The 23,627-nt window shown below is 37.5% G+C and overlaps 4 protein-coding genes across 6 annotated transcripts in view; 2 read left to right on the top strand and 2 right to left on the bottom strand.

Annotated features, from left to right (window-relative positions):
• LOC107679783 (E3 ubiquitin-protein ligase UBR1-like) overlaps positions 1–4,004 on the bottom strand; it is an 8,840-nt gene extending 4,836 nt beyond the window's left edge. The window contains exons 1-2 of the mRNA XM_016475433.1: positions 3,946–4,004; positions 229–494 (exon numbers count right to left, since the gene is read on the bottom strand). Coding sequence (XP_016330919.1) covers positions 229–494; positions 3,946–3,981 — 302 coding nt within the window. The 5' untranslated portion in view covers positions 3,982–4,004. The remainder of the gene's footprint in view (positions 1–228; positions 495–3,945) is intronic.
• A 1,004-nt stretch (positions 4,005–5,008) lies between these two features.
• On the top strand, positions 5,009–8,156 carry LOC107679764 (probable G-protein coupled receptor 132). The gene is made up of 2 exons (XM_016475402.1): positions 5,009–5,160; positions 7,124–8,156. Exon 2 carries the CDS (start codon positions 7,137–7,139, stop codon positions 8,094–8,096), a length of 960 nt encoding a protein of 319 aa, XP_016330888.1. The 5' UTR covers positions 5,009–5,160; positions 7,124–7,136; the 3' UTR covers positions 8,097–8,156.
• Positions 8,157–12,486: 4,330 nt separating this feature from the next.
• The window catches only part of LOC107679822 (uncharacterized), an 11,744-nt gene continuing 603 nt past the window's right edge, over positions 12,487–23,627 (bottom strand). Inside the window, exons 2-6 of one of the 3 annotated variants that reach the window (XM_016475509.1) lie at positions 23,017–23,523; positions 22,716–22,873; positions 21,021–21,162; positions 20,793–20,861; positions 12,487–13,163 (exon numbers count right to left, since the gene is read on the bottom strand). In XM_016475509.1, coding sequence (XP_016330995.1) covers positions 13,044–13,163; positions 20,793–20,861; positions 21,021–21,162; positions 22,716–22,873; positions 23,017–23,220 — 693 coding nt within the window. In that variant the 5' untranslated portion in view covers positions 23,221–23,523 and the 3' untranslated portion in view covers positions 12,487–13,043. The remainder of the gene's footprint in view (positions 13,164–20,792; positions 20,862–21,020; positions 21,163–22,715; positions 22,874–23,016; positions 23,524–23,627) is intronic. The other 2 variants (XM_016475510.1, XM_016475511.1) reach the window with 2 other exon arrangements.
• LOC107679821 (uncharacterized) lies at positions 17,567–18,896 on the top strand. The gene is made up of 2 exons (XM_016475508.1): positions 17,567–17,571; positions 17,753–18,896. Exon 2 carries the CDS (start codon positions 17,805–17,807, stop codon positions 18,861–18,863), a length of 1,059 nt encoding a protein of 352 aa, XP_016330994.1. The 5' UTR covers positions 17,567–17,571; positions 17,753–17,804; the 3' UTR covers positions 18,864–18,896.

Here is a 23,627-nt window from a genome sequence, read left to right as displayed (position 1 = left end):
TGTACAAATCGACGCGTTTCAGAAAGGCGGGGCATAGAGGAGCAACAATAATGTGGGAAATAAGGGAAATAATGTGTTTTTTGAACCTTAAACCACATAAACACAATTCATTACACCAAATACTGTTCTTTTTTGAGATGCTGCCTCATCAATCAGTCTTGCTGATGTTCTCCTAAAGGAGTTGATGAGTCATGACTGCATATATTATCAAAGGGGCTCTGGTCTAACCTGCAGGAGTAGACGGTCTCGCCCTCTTTAAAGACACGTCCACATTGCTGAGCTGATGAGCTGCTGTTGTATTGCTGTAGCTTCTCCAGGCCGACACAAGGGTCCTCTCCAAAAAGGAAGCACTCCAGAGGATGCAGGAGACGTTGCTCAACCTTTTGCTCCTCCTCCCCTTGTTGTGGCTCTGTCTCCAGACAATAAATTAGAGGGACTTGCTCCCCTAAATAGCTGAGTATGGCAGCCCCTCTGTTTGAAGCCTCCTGCCATTTCTGGTGGCAAAAGAGAAAGAGCATCGATTATATAACAAACTAACCAAATACATTAAAGTAGGGATGCACGATATTATCGGACCGATATCCAAATCGGCCGATAATGGCTTTAAATGTACATATCGGCATCGGCCCGATATGAAATATTATGCTGATATGTCTTGCCGATAAGAGGAATACGTTAACTCACATGTGCTCAGGGTGTGCTAGTGATTAGATCATGTCAACAGTGTGATTCATTTTTGAAGCAAAGTTTTGCCTGAATGATGATTAGGTTCACTGCTTTGGATCGCTGCATTTAAACTGAGAATGCACATACAGAATGCCAGGTCAGAAGCTATAGCTTACATGAATAAAAAAAAAATCACAAACATGACACTTGTAAATTAAATAATTTGATATAGCCTATACTCATTTATTCATTCATGTGTAATATGTTTTATTATTTTAAACAAATTATGAGCTCTAAAATATTTTCTGAATTTTTACAACTCTTTTGCTTTAGATCATCTACAAATGTTAAATCTTAAAATAAAATGTTAAGGTTACTACTGCATTTTTCTGAAAAAAAAAGCAGCAATTGATATATAGTTTATTTATAGTTATTTTCAAAGCTTCAATGTACTGTCATTATAAAATAACTTCATTGTTGTTTATTTAATTCTAACAAATAAGTTCTTGTTAAAAACTAACCAAAATTACAAATAATTTGCTTATAATTTCCACACAGGAGAGACTTGGTGTTGTTTCCAAGCCAAAGGAAATATATCGGCATCGGCTATCAGCCAAAAAGAGTTGAAAAATATCGGCATACTGGATATCGGCAAAAATCCAATATCGTGCATTCTGCATTAAAGGGTCATATGTGACCCTGGACCACAAAACCAGTCATAAGTCACACAGGTATATTTGTAGCAATAGCCAAAAATACATTGCATGGGTCAAAATTATCGATTTTTCTTTTATGCCAAAAATCATTAGGATATTAAGTAAAGAGCATGTTCCATGAAGATATTTTGTAAATTTCCTACCGTAAATATATCAAAACTTAATTTTTGATTAGTAATATGCATTGCTAAGAACTTCAATTGGACAACTTTAGAGGCAATTTTCTCAATATTTAGATTTTTTATTGCACCCTCAGATTTTCAAATAGTTGTATCTCGGTCAAATATTGTCAGATCCTAACAAACCATACATCAATGGAATGATGGAATCTGATGATGTATAAATCTCCATTTTGAAAATAAATGGACCCTGATGACTGGTTTTGTGGTCCAGGGTCACATAAAAGCAAGTTATTTTGTACATTTTGAAATAAAGGTGCTCAAAAATTTTATTTTAGTCAAAATCTTCCTCAGTTCAAAAAGACCATTTAAGAGTAAGATGTAAGAAAGCTTCAGTTCATTGTAACTGCATGGAAAAGAGCAACTAGTAAACTAAAAATATATCCTTTTATATTTATTGAAAATAAAAGAGAAAATAAAAAATTCTGAATACAGTCTGAAGAATTTCTTTATTACAATATTATATTTAAATACATATTTCATTATAATTGTATATTTATAAATGAATATTAATATAACATTTTAGGACTACAGTTGTAGTATTTTTTTATACATTACATTTTTTTTAAATAAATAAATAAATAAGTAGGTAGCTATTATGCATGTACATTTTGGTGGTTAAATATATTCATATGCAAACACCAAATCACATGGCAAAGATGGTGAACAGCATGCTATGTCTGTCAGTATTCAGTATACAAGGTCTAAAAGATATTCCAGTTAGCTATTACTGAAACTATTACCCCCGGTTTCACAGACAAGGCTTAAGCCTAGTCCTAAACTAAAATGTAACGAAAATCAGGTAAACTCACGACTGGAGACGTATTTAATCTTGCATGTGTAAATACCCCAGTTTCACAGACAAGGCTTAAGCCTAGTCCTAAACTAAAATGTAAATCTGAGCTGTTTCAAATGAAAGAAACTTGCACTGACTGATCTTAAAACATGTCAGTGCCTTTGTTTTGTCTTAAGATGCACACCAGTAATGTTTTTTTCTAAGTAATGTTTATAAAAATTACTTAAATGTCCTAATTGAACTATGGCCTAATCCTGGCTAAAGCTAAGCCAGGCCTATGAAACCGGGCCTTAGTTTATCAATGCAAAAAAAAAATAATGTACACTAAGTGCATTGCAATGATTTGCATCAATCAAACCAAGACGTTTCAGAGCTTCTTAATCCACAGATAAACCTCTCATAAACGGCCTTTGACCCCTAGCCATCAAAATCGAAACCGTAGTGCATACCCATTCATGCCAATAAAACTGAATGTTTGAAATAAATTATACTCCTGTCTATATGAATTAACCTCATTGTCTGCAGCAAGATCTGTCAAAGAAGGACCAAGGGTCAGTCCTGACACTTATTTTTAAAGTGCTGGTTATTTCCTATGTCAACTGACTAACGAATAAGGCTGCGTTAAGCAATGCAATATTAAACAGGCAACTATGGCAGAACTGCATTATGATACATTACAAAAGCAGATTTATGTTCGGTCTCAGAATATCAACAGGAGGAGATACATTTCAACATCACTATCAGCTCCCACTTCAGAGAAATTTGGAAATCTACATCCTGATCTATTTTAAGGTTGAAAAATCATGAGGAATATATTTGCAATGTCTATGCAAATTTAAAACTTATACCAGCGTTTCAAATATTACTCATCTTTCAAATTCAAATTTTTTTTTAAACTTCTAAGATTTTATTTATGAAAAAAAAAAAATGTAAGAAGCATTAACACTTAGGCCTAATGGTAAAACACTAAATTTGGTTATATTGCGCAAGTCTACATTATGTAGTAGCAAATATAAATAAAATAAAAAAAACAGTCTATTCTGATTATAGAAGGGGCTGCATGAAAGGGTGAAAATAAATACACAATCCGAACACCTGGTGACATTTTGTCGTATTCAACCCAATCTACATAAAAATGAAAATGAAAGATTGTATAGTTTCGTAAACAAACCCAACTTACAAAAGCAACACCTCGAAAATTCACATACACAACTGTTCGTTTTGCCTGCATTAACTTACAAGAAACTATTCAGGCTAACACAAAATAATAACAGCTCATATTGCGAATAAAACAAGAAGAAAACGCAACGTACTAAATGCTTTAAAAATGCGCGATGTGGAATAAAGAGCAGTTAAAGTGGGTGTTAAGTCTGCTCGTGTCTGCGGTGCTGGATCATAAGCAACAACCATGTAAACAAAATGCAGTATCTGACCAATATGTTCATCATTAATCGTAGATAACACAGAATCTATAGGTTTACCACGCATACTCAGCATATATATTTCCCTGCTGAAATCATAATATATTGCAAAACGCGTTACATGCGACTGAATGTATGTCTTAAGTGGTTAAAAGCCAAATATTTACCGTGCTCAACTGTACACCGCTCAGCGACTCCGCCATGATCCAAATGCCGTAAAGCGTCACCACAGCAACACAACTAGGACGGATTTGCAACAGTTTAAAAGTCTTTTTGGTGGATTGGATTCAACAGCATACAAGCAATTCAGTATATAATACAGATTGTGGGCAAATTATAAAAGCATGTGCATAGACATATACATTATATAACACAAATAATAACATAAAAGGACATGATCATAGCATATTATATAAAACCAAACAAGTCTAAATGATTGAATCGAGGTTCTTTCATTATTTTAAGAAATAAATACCGTCAACAAGGTAACTATGCAGAAACTAATGCGGGACAAATGAGCAGCAAAAATTGAGTAGTAAAACTTCATCTACTGATACGGAAACATTAACGAAGTAGCGAATTTAGGACTGAGATAATATCAAGTAATCAACAATTACTGAATGAGATTAACTTTAAGAACCATTAAATAACTATGACACATTATAATGAATTAACAATTGATTACTAATCACAACATGACTTAGACGTGAGCAATTTTTCCCCACTTTAAAATGGTCCATATTCCTGAAGATTAACAGTGAAGAGGGAAACTGTGATTTATAATCTTATAATCTAGACAATGTTGTGATTTGGAGTTGTTTTGTTTTGTGGTTAAAGAACATAATAGGGATGCCATCCAATTTATCGCTCCTCACGAGTAAATTGTGACACAATTTAGTTTTGCGTAAAATATATTTCCAATTTTTAGCCCTGCAGCGCTCTCTGGAGGAAATCACTTTTTCATGACAAACAAATAAACTGCCACTCATAGCAGTATTTACAGTAAGGGAGTTGAGTATATGTTTATCCAACCCTAAAGATTTAAATAATAGTCACAAATGACGTCACCCAAGGAAATGTGAAAACAAATTTTCATCACATCTGATGTCTTTCATCTGTAAATGGTACTCAAAAATGTCTTGGTATATCAAACTGCTATTTCCTCACTGTCTACTGTATCAAAGTCAGTGGCAGGCAGCATCTCACTCACAGCGCTTGCATAAACACTCATCACTTCCTTCACCTCAGGTGCAGTTGAACGTTTATTACCAGGTTCGCGGGGATGAAAAAGAGAGTTTGGACTGATTTGACAAATAGAAACGGAGACTGATGACATGAACAGTTATACTGAGTAGAGTTTCCGCGATCAACTGGAATAAGAGGTAACTCTTTTATTCGTTTTATTATGTAACGGTACATCATGGAGGTAGAATCAAAACTTACGACTTCAAGGGAAACGACAAGTCGTTGAGTTGTAAAGTCAAACCCTTACGAAAATTGACCATGATTTTTTTTTTAATATAGTAAAAGTGTATGATTACCATTTGTAGTATAACCACAGTGTTACTACAAATACCAAGGTTGGTTAGTGTAGCAAAACCATGGCTAATTTGTGGTTACTATGGTTTAACTATATTAACCATGTTTTTTTTTTTATTTGTAGTAAAACCATAGTTCATTTGTGGTTACCATGGTTTAACTATATTAACCATGTTGTTTGGTATTATTTATAGTAAAACCATGGTTAATTTTTGTAAGGGAAACCGGTAGTAACCTAATATTTAAGCGAGCAGGTCTATTAGTATTACAATTATATGAAAAATATAATATTATACTGATATGGTAACAATTTACAATAAGATCCCATTAGTTAAGGTTAGTTAATGCATTAACATTAACTAGCAATGAGCAATACTTTTGTTATAGTTTTGTTATTAGAAGTATTTTATTGTTAGTTCTTTTAACTAATGTTAACAAATACTTTAAAATATTACAGATATTGTACACAAAATGTATGCAAGTGTATAATGTTTTCGTGAATGTCCGGATGTTTATGATTTTCTAAATGTAAAGTTTACATTTTGACAAAAACATGCAAATACACTCACGCCAGTTTCCAGTCACATCAGCGGCTTAATTAAAGCGGTTTTATTTGGTGTGAGTTCGCCTCATATGGTGGTCGTCATATTTAGGTCACATGACTAGCTTAGTGAGCTCAAAAATGACATTTAAAGGGGTCATATGACGCGATTTCAATTTTTCCTTTCTCTTTAGAGCGTCACAAGCTCTTGGTGCATAAAGAAGATCTGTAAAGTTGCAAAGACTAAAGTCTCAAATCCAAAGAGATATTCTTTATAAAAGTTAAAGGATCACTCCAATATTTTTGAAAATAGGCTCATTTTCCAACTCCCCTAGAGTTAAACAGTTGAGTTTTACCGTTTTCGAATCCATTCAGCCGATCTCCGGGTCTGGCGGTAGCACTTTTAGCTGTAGCTTAGCATAGATCATTGAATCTGATTAGACCGTTAGCATCTTGCTCAAAAATGACCAAAGAGTTTCGATATTTTTTCCTATTTAAAACTTGACTCTTCTGTAGTTAAATCGTGTACTAAGACCGACGGAAAGAGTCATCCTTTAAGAGTCAACCACGCCTACCTAAAAGGCTCATTCTACACGCCCCCACATGTCTACATCACAATGTGGGAAGATTTTCATAACGCCGCCCAAATGTTCACGCAAAGAAAGAAGGCGTAACTTTTATCCTCACTGTAGTATTGTTGTTGCCGCCGCGCCCGTCCCAAAAATTAAATTGTTAATTTAGTTCATTTATCCAACATAGCAAGTCTAGGCTATGTGATAATAAGAAAACGTCCTGCATGTTAGAAATCACCCACAACATGTTTTATAATATTTGACTTAAGCCCGGCTCACACTGTGCGATTTTGGCCACGATTTGGTCGTCCGAGATTTGGTCGTTTTGGTCGTTCTTGCGTGCACCCATTTTTAACGCGTCTTGACTGTCGTACAGTCTGACATGAATGAAAACTGAGATCCCACAGTGTGACATGATCATCATGTTCGTACAGTCTGACAAGTACAATCCTAAAGGACTTTTAAAAAATCGCACAGTGTGAGCCCGGCTTTAGCTGTGGGAAGTAATCTGAGAGGAAATGAGACCACAATACTTGTATAAATGTATTTAAAGTAGCACGTGAGGATTTTTTCTGTAGCATTACTGTTGACATTAGCTTCGTTTTTCATGGTCCTTTCTTTTTTCATATCAACTCCATGCTTTTTAAATGAAATTATGTTTTTGTCCCCCACCATTTTGGATCCCTCTCTCAGCTTTCCAGTGACCATGAACATAACCGGTCCAACAAACCACAGAAACAGCTGTGAACCACCTTACGAGGAAGAAAACCCACTTCCACTTGTGGTTCTCTACAGCACAGTCCTCACATTAGGCCTGCCTGCTAACGTGATCACAGTCTTCCTCACGTTCCTCGAAGTGTGCCGGAAGAACGTCCTAGGAGTCTACCTCTTCAGCCTGTCAGTGTGTGATCTGATGTATCTAGGTACACTTCCGCTCTGGGCCATTTACATCAACAGAGGTCATCACTGGGAGTGGGGCTCTCTGGCCTGTAAGGTCACCGGCTACGTGTTCTTCAACAACATGTACATCAGTATCTTCTTGATGTGCTGCGTTTCCGCGGACCGCTTCGTCGCGGTGGTCTATGCCATGGAGTCTCGAGGTCTGAGAAAGATGAGGCATGCTGTGATCATCAGCGCTGTGATTGTGGTGGTCGTTGCTGTGGGACACGTGCCGGTTTTCACCATGACAGAGGGTGACTCTGAGAAAACGAAGGAGAAGCGGTGCTTCGAGCCAAGCGACCCCTCTGTCGTAGTGACGGGACTCAACTATGCCCGCTTCTTCATCGGTTTCTTCATCCCGCTGTGCATTTTAATAGTCACCAACTTGGCCATCATTGCTAAAGTTCAAGCTAGCACGGGTTTGAAGCCACGGGCCAAAGTCAGAATTCGTAACCTGGCCTTAGCCGTCATCTTGTTCTTTTTAGTCTGCTTCACGCCGTACCATGTGATCCTTTTGCTACGTGCCATCAATTTCCACTTCTCAAATGGGACATGTGACTTTGAAAGAAGTGTCTACACACCCTATACGATCTCTCTGGGTCTGTCTACCATCAACAGTGCCATAAACCCTGTTTTCTATGTGCTTAGCAGCAACAGTGTTCATAAGAAGATCCACAAAGGCCTACAAGGGTTACGTAGCAGCTCAAGATCTTCTTCTTTTGCATGATTTCTTTTGTTTTCCTAGCTGGGACTTATTTTGCTTTTTCTGTAGCCTGTACAACATTTCAAGGTTTTTAATTTAAATATGAAATGTTTCTGTTATGCTTGTTCATTAAAATGAAATGTTATTGACCTTATCGTGGATGATTCATCTGTGCGTATGTTTACTATTTTTTTGCCCTTGTAATTTTTGTATTAAAATGTCATAATCTTCCAGTGAAACAACTTTTCTCTGGTGACATGGCAGATTTCTCCAATAATTGCATTTGTGTCATTCCATGTCAAATCAACCAAATTTCAGAAATTTCCCTGGCTCGAATTTTGGATTTTGATAATATTTTTGTTTCTGAAGAAAGATAAACATGTATAGTGATGAAAGCCAAAACATTAAATGTCATGGATGAATATTGACTGAGTAATCCACTATTTTGTAGAGGGGGGGTCAAATTTTCAGTTCTCACAGATTCAGAGCCAAATTACATAGGAGTTAAAAAATTACTTTAGAAAGATGGCAGCATCACGATTTGATTTTTACACAGAGATTAGTAGGTCTGTTAGTAAAATATGTTGACTTTAGCAATCTTTGTCGCATTATGTGCCAATGGTGATCATTAAAAAAATGGGGAAAGTGCACTTTTTAAGTTTTTTCTTCAAAGTTTGCATGCTTGTAACTCAAAAAGTATTAAAGATATCTTAATGCACTTTTAGATACTGGGTCCTAACAAACGTCCCTTTTGGCATCTTCATTTTTAAGCCCTATATGTTTAGTTTCCAGAGATATTGGGATCTTAATATGGCTCCAGGAGTAAATTGTTAAATTGTACACACATTCAGTGGTCAAAAACCAAATGTGGGTCATTTTGCAAAAATATGTTACTTCTTTTCATTTAAAGAGGAATGTCTGAAGAACAAATAATCTTGAAACTAGAAATGTATCTTGTTTCCTTCTGTCCAAACAACTGCATTGAACATACCTGTCTGAGTGCCAAACTTTGCCAAACTGACAAACTTTGGAAAAAGAACAATTATTATGTTACTCAGACAGGTATGTTCGACAGAAGGAAACGAGATACATGTCACTTTCCCCATTTTTGAATGATCACCATTGGCACATAATGCAACAAAGATTGCTAAAGTCAACATATTTTACTAACAGGCCTACTAATATCTGCGCAAAAAAATACAGAGTTTTGGCATGAAACTCTAGATGGCGCAGCCCGATAGGTCTAACTCTATCTGATCTAATGACAGCATTATCACATGGCACAGCTGATTGGTTCTCTCATGTATCAGTAGCCAATGAGTAGTGATGGGAAGTCCGGTTCTTTTCCGCGAACCGGTTCTTTTGGACAGTTCGTGTCAATGAACCGGTTCAAAAAAACGGTTCATCGGTTCTTTAACGCCCTAACGTAATGATGTCTTTCGTGCCGGCAGGGATTGTAGGTGGAGGGAGTGAATGTACAGCACTCTCTCCCACCTTCAATACCACGACTGAGGTGCTCTCTTCAGTCAGTTAAAACATCATAATCATGGTCTGAAAAGTTTACAATTAAGTTTTGCAGCTAAGCACCCAAATACAGTAACAGGCAGTGATGTGCATACTTGGATTTAAGTCTTGAAGATATAAAGTAAATAAATTAGTTGTCATCAGCGCAGAAACCATAATCCACTTACTATACATAATCCATTGCGATTTATTTGTTATTAAATAAACTTACGTTTCACCAGATAGCCCTTCATTCAAGTCTTCGGTTTACCCGCACTCATAACATTAGCACAGAATGATTTTTCCAAAAGAACCAGTTCGGTTCAGACATGCTGTGTCAATAAGTAATTTGTGGATTAATGCTTACTGGAGACGCAAACCGTTTCAAACGATTCAGTCCGATTTGTTGAACTGGTTCAACCGGTTCACTAAGAACTGCTGCAAATATAATGTGTATTATAATATGTATTTCTTACATGCAATACAAAAATTTGAGCCGGGGACCTCTGATTGAGTTGACACGAAATGACCCATCTGCATAAACCCCTCTTCTTTCGTGCAGTTGACTGTAAACTCACATTCAGATCTACCTCCATCTAATCAATAACCGGATTAATTAATTCAAGAATGCATTTAAAATGCACTTCTAAACATACAGCGACTTAAGATCACATTAGCGGAATTTTGGCAAAATTTCAGTGACGTAGGACATAGGCGTAGCATAAGCTCCGGTGAGAATATGCTAGTCTCGCGAGAAACAAGTTTTGTTTACAGTAAAGGAAAACCAGTGTCCTCTTGGCTTATATCGAAGTCCTCCGACATTTTTCTTTACAAATCCTCGTTTTGTACTACTAATTCGTGATTGGTGTTTTGTTTTGCTCTCTCCTCTGCGCTTCGTCACATCCGCTTTGTTGCCGCGTTTGCCTACATCCTACGTCATCCGCTGGACGCCATTCTCTCGTGAATGCACGTACGACAGTTAGCGGAAGCTAGAGATTAAGATTTATAAAGTTGTAAATATGGATATTTTTCTTACACAAACGCATCGCGTTGCTTCAGAAGGCCGTTATTAACCCCCCGGAGCCATGTGGACTTCTTTTATAATGGATGGGTGCAATTTTTTGGACTTCAAATTTTGGGCTACCATCCACGCCCATTATAAAGCATGGATTAGCCTGGACATTATTTAATATAACTCCGATTGTATTTGTCTGAAATAAGAATGTCATATACACCTAGGATGGCTTGAGGGTGAGTAAATCATGGGGTAATTTTCATTTTTGGGTGAACTATCCCTTTAATGCATGATATTTCTTTTAACCTTTTTTTGTAAATAAGGAAAATAAGTTATTACTTTTTACTAATGGTTACTTTTAGAGACAATTATTTGAAAGTGAAAACCTGATAGTTTTTTTTTTCATTTTATCAGTACTATTTGCTCTTAGAAATAGATCGTAGCAAAGTCCAAGTGTGAAATAGACGTTTTTGAGTTTGGTGTGAAATGATGCATGAAGCCACAGACACGTAATGAGGAAATGGTTAGAGGTTAACTAAGGTGCTGATGTGCAGAAAAAGAGGATGTCTTTCTGTTTGCAGGTGACAGTCTAGTCATGTACGGACTGTGTGCCTGCATTAAGACACGTAGTTACATACTCAAACACATGGGCTTGAGAATGGCTTATTTTTTTCTGATTTAAAGGATAAGTTCACTGATGTTTAACCAGCTTTGTATTGTAATGTCAATTGTAATATTTACAATGTCAGTACACATAAATGAACAATGTGTTACCTGCACTACATTTGTGGAAACTACAGATCGTACTTCAATGTTTTTGTATTCCCACTCATGGATAGTCTGATCAAGCCCAGTGCATTATATGAGTGTTGAAGTTTTCCTTTTTGGCCACTGCCATTTTTCTTTGTTTTACTACACAAGACAGTTAACTTTTATTGAAAACCCATCTGTTACCCCTCATTTATTGATTACATATCAAAGGTGAACAAATGCATGAGTTTGATGATTAATTTCTCTTTTAAACTTCTAGAAGTTTATGCATTTGGAAGATTACACTGCATTTACAATACATTTTATCAGTTTAAAATGTTCCCTGAGAAATAAAACCACAACTTTGCCATTGTTATCGACATGCTCTGCCTGCTGAGCTTCAGGAATTTATAACTCTACTTTTAAAAAGAACATTTTTTGGTATTACAAATGTAAAACAAACAACATATTATCACCGTCTTGATAAAAGAAGGGGGAATAAATGTGGTTACACCACACCACATCAGCTCTTCGTGTTCTGTATGCAAATCACAACAAAATGTTTCCAATAATACTTGAAAAAAAAAAAAACTATACGAAGAGCCCTGTGTTAGAAATTATATTGAAGAATCAGGACTTGATGCATGAAATGTTTTGTTGTGGTGAGGACTTTGAGCATGAGAACGGATGCTCAAATGTGTGTTTGTAACTTGTACTTTCCATGACCTTTAACTGTTTGTGAACTACCCATTTGCTAGGTTGCAATAAAAGGTAGAGCAGTTCTGTTTTTTTTTTTTGTTTTTTTTTACGCGAACACACTGAATGACAGGAAGTTTGACAGAATCATAAACCAGAACTGCCACACAAAGCTAAATGTACCAATCTTTAAGCTTTTAAGGGGAAGGTGTATGATGGCAGACTAAAAAAAAATGGCAGACTTTAAAAGCCTTTTTAAGCAAAAGGCTTAAACAGATAAAAATTAAACGACCAATTTGGTGACAAATTGTTGATGTATTTAAATGGTCTTGATATGAAATTAAAGTTATACTACAGATATACCACAGAAGCCATACGGGACAAACAAACAAATAAAACAAAATATGCTGTTGAAGAGCTTTAAACGTCTCTTTTTATTGCTTTTTAAAAAAAAAGACAAACTGCTCTAAAGTGCAGGGCACCAACTAATAGAACTGTATATTCATATATTCATCTTTAAAATATTAAATATTTCCAATATAAATATACCAAATACATTTAAACATTTCAGATGTCAGTTCAAACAGTAAGCCATGAGCTTAGGCAGCAGCAGCAGACAGTGGAATATATAAATAAGTAAATGGCTGCGTTAACTTCCTGTACTTGAGGTTTACAGTGATTTTGTTTTTTTAGGCACTTGTTAGTTCTCTTCTGTTGCTTATGTGAAAAGACTCCTTTTTATGTTTAATCTGTGGCAAAGTGTGTTCATCAAGTAACTTAGGAATTCCTTCCTGAGCTAGTGTGCATACAGTAGTAGTACTTTTGTCAAGCACAGTTTTTAATAGGCTTGGATTTATTTATAAAAAGTGCTTGGAAAACTTTACCTGTGCTTGTTTCCGTACACATTAATGAATGCAGGCAGTAGTGCGTACTTTGTTTAAAAGTTCAATTTTCTGAAGTAGTGTGTGTCAGTGCAACTGTAAGAGTGTGTGTGCATGTGATGTTGATTATTGCAGAGGATCTTTCTTGTTCTGGTAGGGCAGGAGGTTCATGTTGTGCTGGCTGAGCCACTGGCGTGAGATCTGATAAAAGAATCCTGGTGCGTTCTGACATTGTGATGGCATCGGCTACAAAAAACAACAACAGAAACAATTCATCACAAATGAAAAGTTCATTCACTGTTATGAGTTTGTTCATTAGTCAATTACATCAATAAAAAATAAAAAAAGTAGTAAAAATTAAACAAAAAAAGATTGGAATAATTTCATATTCAATCTTCAAATTAATGTAGAAACAACATAAAGACAGCATATTTTTTTATATTCGTTTAATGGCATCTTTTTTATGACTGAAGGCAAGTATCGCTGATACCAATATTACTGATGTCTATGGGAAATTGTTTTTTCCCCCCTAATATTTAATCATTGACTATAGCCATTCAACATTACAGATCGTTTTTTCCCCCCCAATATTAAACCATTGACTAAAGCCATTCAACCTTACAGTATAATTGAGAGCTATCAATTGTAACATTTATTAGACTTTAAAAAATAACAACTTTTAATTTAAGTGAACTTAATCTTCAGATAAACTCATTATAATAAGTATCATATTCTGAGATTTATTTTGATTATCTTATATTGTGTGTAAATTAAAATTAAGTGGGATAATCTGGTTTGTTTTATGTATGTGACGTGATGGACAGGTTAGCGCGATGACATGCTCAGTGAATTGGCGCGATGACATGCGCAGTGGATCTCATGTGAGACTGAGCTATTCGCGGGGAGTGTGTCGAGGGAGGAATACATGTGATGCGAGCTGTGCGTTGAATTCATTCCTGAGCTCTGACCAATAAACGGCAGTAAAGATCCAGTTTATGTGTATGCCTGCATTATTTCGACGGACCCATTTTCAAGAGACTGGAGTTTCCTCCTATGGTCTACAGCCCCTCTTACATTTCTGGTGGCAGCGGTGGGATACTGTGACTTCTGAACTGTGAACTATAATGAGTGAAGCAGACTCCGCACGCGATTTGCCTGGCGCAAGTAGTTCACATGCAGTGCAGCGATTTAATGGACATTTTCCGCCCATCTTTTTGGGCGACGGGAAAGAAGATTTTCTCCACTGGTGCAGACGATTTGAAGTGACTGTGTAGGCTAGCACTGATTTTGATAACTTCATGTTAGCAAAGTTTTTGCCAACTTGTCTTGGTGGTACTGCTTTTGACGATTCACGTGGGCGCACATCAGAACGTCGCAGGTATGACAGACATTCATATACTGACTGTGACTCTTTTTATGAGCGAAGTAGACCATCATACAGAGATACGAGTGGCGATAGGGACTATTACAAAGCACGCAGATATGAGGGCTATCGTGATCAAAGTCCTAGGATGTCACCGGAAAGTGGACAGCGCATTACAGCTCGGGACTCTCTGGATCGTGCTTCTTGTTCAGACAATGGTCGAAGCGACAGGTCATCGGACGGCTTCTCAAAGTGGCGGAGTGATCGGTCTCCCAAGTCCTGGTCATGTGCGTTTCCAGTCTCCTTCACGTGTTCATCAGCGCCAGGGAAACTATCAGTAGTTGACAATGAGGGCCAATTGCCAACTGCTGCTGACACCGGGCCCATTGGTAACGTTGTGGAACATCATGTGACTGCAGACACTGGTCAGGCCGTGACACAAAATGTGGCACTTGTCATCGAAGACACAATAGTCCATGCATTCATTGATACTGGTGCTGATGTTTCTCTTATCAGTGAAGATTTCAGAATGTCTACTCCTACCTTGCGTCAAAGACCCTTGGTGAAACAGTTTATACCCCTGACATCCATTTCTCGTGACACTTTAGATTCAGTGGGTACATTGTCAGAGAATGTCACTCTGGGAAAGCGTACAGTGTCACATTCATTTCAAGTGATCAGAAATTGCTCAAAAGCTCTTGTACTTGGTTGGGACTTTTTGTCTATGCACAAAATTGTGATTAACATGCAGAACATGTCTTTTCAGCTAGGTGAGGACTCCATATCCTTTATGGGTGTAGATCAGCATTCTCTGAGACTTGTGGATGTGACAGTGTGTACCACTAGGGTATTTCCTGCTCTGTCAGAGGCTGTAATCACTGCAAAACTTGCATCATCCCATACAGGTTTGCATCCAAATGGCTACACAGGTGTGTTTGAGCCTTACTATCATGAAGACTCCAAGATAGGATTTGCATGGATTGTGACAAAAGCAGATAAGGGTTCAATTTATGTGAAGGTAGTCAATCCCTCTGCAGATGACATTTCTCTGTACTGTGGTACTCCAATTGGAACTTTCCATTTCATTTCTGAGAGCAATCAGGATGGTTTTGTGTTAATTGAGAAAAGTGTGAACAATGTAAATGTTCAAAATGTGTTTGTGTCAAGTCAAGTGTCAATGCCCAAGTCACCTGTGCTGCCAGATCTCTCTAATACTGAGCTATCGGTGACACAGCAAAAGAGTCTGACAGATTTGCTAATCTCTTTTTCTGATGTTTTCAGTCAGCATGATCAGGACTAAGGTAGAACCAGCTTGGTTACCTACAAAATCAGGACTATAGATGATACTCCCATTTCCCAGCGAGCATACAGGACTTCTCCTGCTCTCAAGGCAGAAATTCACCGTCAGGTAGAAAAACTCAAAGCATAAGATATACTAGAGGATAGTGATAGTCCTTGGTCAAGTCCAATAGTAATGGTGAGAAAGAAAGACAATACCTACAGATTTTGTGTTGACTATCGCAAGTTGAATTCTGTAACCATTACTGATGCACACCCGCTACCTCAAATAGACAATAATCTTGATGCTTTGTCAGGGTCTCAGTATTTTTCTACCATGGACATGTCTTCGGGTTATTGGCAGGTAGAATTAGATCCAAATGACAGGAAAAAGATGGCCTTTACCACAGGGGATGGCCTGTATCATTTCAAAGTGATGCCTATGGGCCTTAAAAATAGTCCGCCCACGTTTCAAAGGCTAATGGAGTTAGTTCTTAGAGGGTTGCTTTGGACAAAGTGTGTCATTTATTTGGACGACATCATTTGTATGGGTAAAGATTTTGAGGATCACATCAAAATCCTCACAGACATTTTGACCAGGTTCAGGGAAGCAGGTCTCAAGCTTAACCCTGTGAAGTGTCATTTTTGCAAGGCGTCTGTAACGTACATGGGTCATGTTGTCTCAAAGGATGGGCTGTCTCTTGATCCAGCTCATAGCGAGAAAGTAAGATATTGGCCAACTCCAAAATCAGCTACTGAGGTGCGAGCATTTTTGGGCTTGTGTAGCTATTATAGGCGTTTCGTTCGAGACTATGCCTTTAAGGCTCAACCTCTACACAAACTAACCCACAAAGATGTGCGTTTTGAATGGACCGATGAATGTTCAGTAGCCTTTCAGCAACTAAAGGACGCTCTGATGTCTCCATCTGTCATGGCATTCCCTCATTTTGATCGGCCGTTTACATTGAGTACGGATGCGTCTAATATAGCTATTGGTGCTGTCCTGTCTCAAATTCAAGATGGCAAAGAGCGAGTTGTTGCATACGCTAGTCATGTACTCACCTCGACTGAAAATGGTCCACTTACGACAAAGAACTGTGGGCAATAGTTTGGTCATTCAGACATTTTCGTCACTACTTGAGTAACTGCCCCTTTACAATTGTCACTGATCACAAACCTCTTGCTGGCCTGAGAAAATTGAACTTTGATATTGATCCCATGGGACGTAGAGGTCAGTGGGCTATGGAGCTTGATCCGTATGAATGGGTGATCATCCACAAAGATGGCAAGAGACATACTAATGCGGATGCCATGTCTCGTATTCCTGTAGATTCATCTACAACTCTGACACCTCGCACACAGACAGTATCCATTCAAACAGATGACTTGCCTCTCACTTCTCAGACTGCTACAGAACCTTCTGTATCTATCTGTATTTATGTTCTACTGTTAGTGTTATCTGTATGCACCAAGGGTCTGAGAGTAACGCAATTTCAATTCTCTGTGTGTATGTGCTGTACATGTGGAAGAATTGACAATAAAGCAGACTTGACTTGACTTGACTTGCTGTTTTTGTTGGTGCCAATAGTCCAGAAAGTCAGCCTAAGGTGGAGTCACAAATTTGTCTGACCGAATGTGAAATCGATGATGGTTCGTCTGAGTCTACTGTGCAGATGCTGTGTACCTCTTTGGGTGATGAGGAAAAGAACATTGCATACTATCAGAAAACAGATGCTTTGCTCTCACAGGTCTATAGTTGGGTCGAAAATCAAAAGAGACCTAATCTTAGACAAGTAAAGGGGAAATTGAGAAAACTTTGGTGGCAGGTTCCCCGTATGGTGTTGAAGGGTGGAGTCTTGTGTCGTACAGCCTGTAGTGCTCCAGGTAAACCCCAAACTTATCAGGTGGTCATTCCTGATGTTCTCATTCAGGACATGTTACACTATTTACATGGTGATCCATGTTCTGGACACTACAGTGCTGAACGTACACTGAAGAGAGCTCAGAGTTTGTGTTTTTGGCCAGGAATGAGAAGTGCCATTGAACAGCATTGTGAGTCATGTGAAGCTTGTGAATCTCGGAAAAAGCCTGTTCCGCAGCGAAGGGCACCTCTCCAATCTATTAGTGCTGTACGACCTTTTCAGTTTGTGTGTACTGATATCACAGAACTGCCTGTCACGTCCAGCGGTAATAGGTATGTGTTGGTGGTGCAAGATCACTTTACTAAATACGTCAACGCATATCCTATGGTGGACCAAACAGCCAGTACAGTGGCACGGTTGTTGTGTGACCAGTACATACCTGAACATGATGTTCCAGAGGAATTGTTCTCTGATCAGGGACGTCAGTATGAGTCAGAGATTTTTCAGGACATCTGTAAGAGATTAAACATCAGTAAAAAGAGAACTACACCTTACCACCCTCGTGGTAACGGAATGGTAGAACGGTTCAATAGAACATTGAAGGATCAGTTAGCGAAGGTTCTTTTTCATAGTGGTGGTGAATGGGACCAGTACTTATCTGCAGTTGTACTGTCAATTAATGCTACACCTCATTCTAGCACTGGGTACTCACCATTCTTCTTGGCCCATGGTCGTGAACCTCGTTTACCGGCACACATGTACCTTGATTCTCCATCAGATGGAGCCGTGGACACTCCGCAGACTTATGGTTCAGCTCTAGTCAATCGTATGGAAACTGTGTTTCGAGAAGTGCTTAACACTAGTGCAGATCAGAGACTTAAGCGTGAGTACTACTTTAATAGGTATGAGAAATTCAGACCTTTTAAAGTGAGTGACCTGGTGTGGATGAATTATCCAACCACACTGAGAAAGAAACTTGAGCCAAAATGGACAGGACCATATCGGGTGGTTACGGTGGACATGGCTGGTATTATTTACACAGTGTTGAATGTGAGAAATGTAAAGGCAGAACCTAAGGTAGTTCACTATGAACGTTTGAAGCCCTACAGATCCAAGTGGACAGAACCAGCACTTACTTCCACATGTGCTGGTCAAGATAAGGACAAAAGGGTTCAGGAGTTGAGACCATTATACACCGCTTTATCTGGGTCTCTCCCTTTGTCATCAGGAGGGCTGTGGGTTGGTGAAAATGAGGCTTATGTACTCTCTTCTGTTCCTCATGTACGTAGGCCTTCAGGTCGCATAGCACAAGTTCCTCATGCTGTGCGGCAGCCACCTCAATTGGTTAATCATACCTCCTCAGTAGGTGGGGAACATGCGTCAAAATGTGTGGTTACTCGTTCAGGGCGCGTTATTAACAGGCCTAGGAAGTTTTCTTGTTAAAGAAAAAAAAATTGGGAATAAATTGTACTTTTGTTATTGGTTTGCAGTTTACTGTTTTACAATGTAAGAACACTTACATTTTCACATGTAATTTCTTTTCTCGTCTGCAAAACAAAAAAAAAAAAAAAAAAAGTGACGAAATACAAGGTGATAACATTTACTTTTGTACAATGGTTATAAACTGTTTGATATTGTGGTGTGGCATGTTATGTCTCTTATGTTAACTGTGACATTTCAAAAATGTGAGATTTATTTGTTCTTGGTATATTTGAAATGAGGACATTTCTTTTGTTAAGGGGGGAAAAATGTGAGATTTATTCTGATTATCTTATATTATGTGTAAATTAAAATTAAGTGGGATAATCTGGTTTGTTTTATGTATGTGACGTGATGGACAGGTTAGCGCGATGACATGCGCAGTGAATTGGCGCGATGACATGCGCAGTGGATGTCATGTGAGACTGAGCTATTCGCGGGGAGTGTGTTGAGGGAGGAATACATGTGATGCGAGCTGTGCGTTGAATTCATTCCTGAGCTCTGACCAATAAACGGCAGTAAAGATCCAGTTTATGTGTATGCCTGCATTATTTCGACGGACCCGTTTTCAAGAGACTGGAGTTTCCTCCTATGGTCTACAGCCCCTCTTACAATATTCACCTGTGCCCTTCAGAAATATACAGAAATTGAATAAAGTTATCAAACACTAAATTCTAAATTAAATATAGATGAATCCTTACAGCTACAAAAGTTATTGATTTCCTCTTTTTTCTTTTGTTCTTTGATTAACAGATATCCCAGCAGTTGGGTTATTAGGTTATTTGGCTGCTATTACTTTAAGATCTGCCGCTGCTGAATGTGATGCGATGCGGATCTTACATTCATGCTCGTAGTTTCATTCACGCTTTAATATGAAATGATACCAGCTACAGCGCGCGGACAGTATAACGGCTGACAGGACAGGACGATTAGTTTTTACTGACATATGGCCTGACAACATCTCATCTGACCACAGTTCTCTGTTGTTCTACTGAAGCTTCTCGTCATCTCTACCGTTTCCGCACTCGTTTGGTTTGCGCCTGTCGCTGAGGTGAAGCTGGAGAGCGCATCTGAAAAGTCTCCTGTTTGATGTACTCGTAAAGACGTTCTAAGTCTAAGTAAACACAATTCTTGTCAAGAAAAGAGAGACAGAAGTGAGTGGGGTGGCCAACCCTAGTCCCGCCCCTGCGTTAAATATTTTTAATGCTGTTATACTGGAAAAATGTAAAAATTAATTGACTACATTAATGCACTAATTTTGACAGCACTAATATATATGTGTGTGTATATATATATATATATACACAGTGGTGTGAAAAAGTGTTGGCCCCCTTCCTGATTTCTTATTTTTTTGCATGTTTGTCACACTTTAATGTTTCAGATCATCAAACAAATTTAAATATTAGTCAAAGATAACACAAGTAAACACAACATGCAGTTTTTAAATGAAGGTTTTTATTATTAAGGGAAAACAAAATCCTTAAAAAGGCGGTTCATGCTCGAAAACCCTCCAATGTGGCTGAATTACAACAATTCTGCATAGATGAGTGGACCAAAATTCCTCCACAGCGCTGTAACAGACTCATTGCAAGTTATCGCAAACGCTTGATTGCAGTTGTTGCTGCTAAGGGTGGCCCAACCAGTTATTAGGTTTAGGGGGCAAACACTTTTTCACACAGGGCCATGTAGTTTTGGATTTTGTTTTCCCTTAATAATAAAAACCTTCATTTAAAAACTGCATGTTGTGTTCACTTGTGTTATCTTTGACTAATATTTAAATTTGTTTGATGATCTGAAACATTAAAGTGTGACAAACATGCAAAAAAATAAGAAATCAGGAAGGGGGCCAACACTTTTTCACACCACTGTATATACACACACACACACACCAACCTTGGTTTGAATAAGTGCTCCAGGAGGGTCTTCTGGATCTTCTAGTTCAAGATTAAGAAGAGTAGTGGTCTAAAAAAAAGTTTCTTTATTTTAGTAGCACCACAAAAGTCAGAATATGTATTAGCACACCTCTCACCTCAACAAGCCACGTGAGGTAACAAAGTCTGTAGCACAAAGGGTGTGCCAATGTGCCAGATTTGAAGAGTGTAACACTCGGCCTGTACTCACCTGTGAGTCAGCACTTCCGTCAGGCTGTCCGAGCTGGAGGGCTTTGAGCAGTCCTTCATGGGAGTGTAGTTTGGGTTTGGGACCTGATAGTCTGAGAATTTTGGACCCAGACTGTAGATGACACCAGAAATTTGCAGCTTTGCTGATGGAAAAAAATAGTACGAAAGACTTTTGACAATGACGGACACTCCATTGATACTTCATCAATTAAAACAGGCTTGTGCACAGAGATTGAATTATAAACCACAACATTTTACTGTGCAAACTTGTTTGAGCGCACTTCAATCAGGGAAAATATTGACAATGCATACATACTGGAGGTTCTTACCCTGATCTTACACTGTTCAGTTAGAGAGTCAAAGACGAATAAGAGTGACTAAGATAAAGAGAAGGGAAAATCTATTAATCTAATCTGATGTTCTTAGAAATGGGTCAAGGACGAAAAAGGGTTTAAGCATAAAAACAATACTGCTTTAATAGTTTTTCCAAAAAAAGACAAATTAAAAAATGTAAAAGTTTTCTGTTTAATGTAATTGTATTTTGTTTTTGTTTTTCTGAGCAAAAAATAAATATCATACATTTTCCCCTGATTTACAGAAGACACCCACTAAAATGTCATTCAGTGTAACAATCTTGTCAGGCATATTTACAACAAAAATAAATTTATGACATATTAAAAAATTAATTATTTTCACCCCAAATACTAATTAGTTATTTTAATTTTTTTTTTAATTTGTCACTATCCTAGGTTTTGCCCACTTGTCAGTAAGAATTTTTTACTCATTTAAAACCCAATAAAATTGAATATGCTCACTTATTCTTTTATATATTTTAATATGTACATAACTATAAGTGTTACACTGAATGACAATGGAACATTATTTTCAACCAAATTTTGACATTTTATTCTTCAAAAACTTATTTGAAACCTTAAATGTAGACACTTTACTTGCATTTAATGTGCTTTCTATGGACATAAAATCACTTTTGTAAATTTCTTTTGAGGTGGACATCTTAATGTCTTTGACCCAAATGTATCGGTGTATTCATATTGTTTTCAATAAAGGAAAAGTTTGTTTAATTAAAAAAAGTCATGTAAGGTAACTATCTAAAAGAGACTGGATGTTTTTAATACATTTTCTGTTTTCGCTTTAGTGATATTGTTGTTTTTGTCATTTTTATTAGTAATTTTAAATGTCTATTCTTATTCATTAGTTTAAGTTTATTTTTTATTAGTTATTTTTAAGTTTTAATTTTCAGTAAACAATAATAACCCTGCTAATCAATTAAAACTGTATATTTTTGATTCACCTTAAATACATCACCTTGCGTGTATACGTCTGTAATACTACTACTACTACTAATAAACAATTAATAATCAGTATTTACAAAAATTAATGTCAAACATTCATAATGCTTTAACAAAACTACTTCACTTTCACCTTTCTTCTTCTAAGAAATAATCATAAAATAATAAAACATTAGGGCAAGTCATAGAAAAGGAATATTCAAGTCATTATATGTATGAATTGCATTCATAATTAATTTTATGAAAAAATTAATAGATTGAGAAACAGCCATTACCAAGATGGCTGCTCAATGAACCATCTACTCCAGTAAGAAATATACTGGCTATACAGTTTGCAATGCATCTCATTACAACCGCGTTCAGTAACAAAAGCCATAGACTAGTACCTTGATATTGCTGCAGACTGAGAGGGCTTGTCTAATGTGCTCTGCTGTAGCACAGACAATGTAGGGATTTCCATCACGACAGGGTCTTTCTCTGCCCCCTCAACTTGAAAGCAGTCATTAAAAATGAACCAGGGATTCCCCTTTTCACCATTTTCAGTCTGTGAAACACAAGCATCAAATACCACAATAACACTTCAGCACAGATGTAACAGTTTGAAAGTAGGTCAATTTTGAAACAGTAAATTAATTTAGTCACGCAACCCCAGAAAAAAAAAAATATATGCAAAAAAATAAAACATACGTTTTCAGGAAACTGGGAAGTTCCTGCTTCTGCCACAGGTAGGGTTGTTGATTCCTCTTTGCTGGTATTGTCCTGGAATGCACCCCAGTCTGAAAACCCATTGCCATGTTGCTGGGGTTCTGTCCAGTCCGCAGAGCTGAACGTGGACCAATCGTCAAAGCCTTCACAACTCTGAAAACCATCTTCACCATAACGGTCCAACATACACTCCCCCACTACACACAGCGACGCAATCCAATTCCACCTGAGAGTCTACTACTGTTCTGTCTACTGTGCATCTACTTGTTCTATCGAGCTATAGCAGGATCAGCAGGGCTACCATGCTTTATCCCTATTGACCTCAATTCTGTTGTCGTTTTTGTAGCTACACTTTTGCCAGTGAGCAGTTTGTTCTCTGGTGTCCCACAGGAGGCAGGGAGTTTCCATTGTGTTTCAGAGGCAGATACACATGCTTCCTTCAAAAGACATTTCCTCAGTTGCTTTACTTCGATTACCAGGAAGAGGAATCTGGGAGGGAGAAACAAATGTAAAATATTAAAGTTACATGAACATTGTATTTTATTTAGACGCTATCTATCTATCTATCTATCTATCTATCTATTGATCTATCT

Source organism: Sinocyclocheilus anshuiensis, unplaced genomic scaffold (genome assembly GCF_001515605.1).
Source record: "Sinocyclocheilus anshuiensis isolate Anshui unplaced genomic scaffold, SAMN03320099.WGS_v1.1 scaffold676, whole genome shotgun sequence".
In the NCBI taxonomy this organism is placed as follows: Eukaryota; Metazoa; Chordata; class Actinopteri; order Cypriniformes; family Cyprinidae; genus Sinocyclocheilus; species Sinocyclocheilus anshuiensis.
Note: the sequence above shows the minus strand (reverse complement) of the source record. Positions and strands in the feature narration are given on the sequence as shown.

What these genes read in the sequence shown, in the direction of transcription:
- LOC107679764 (XM_016475402.1), top strand. Translation starts at nt 7,137, where the DNA reads ATGAACATAACCGGTCCAACAAACCACAGAAACAGCTGTGAACCACCT.
- LOC107679821 (XM_016475508.1), top strand. Translation starts at nt 17,805, where the DNA reads ATGGTGGACCAAACAGCCAGTACAGTGGCACGGTTGTTGTGTGACCAG.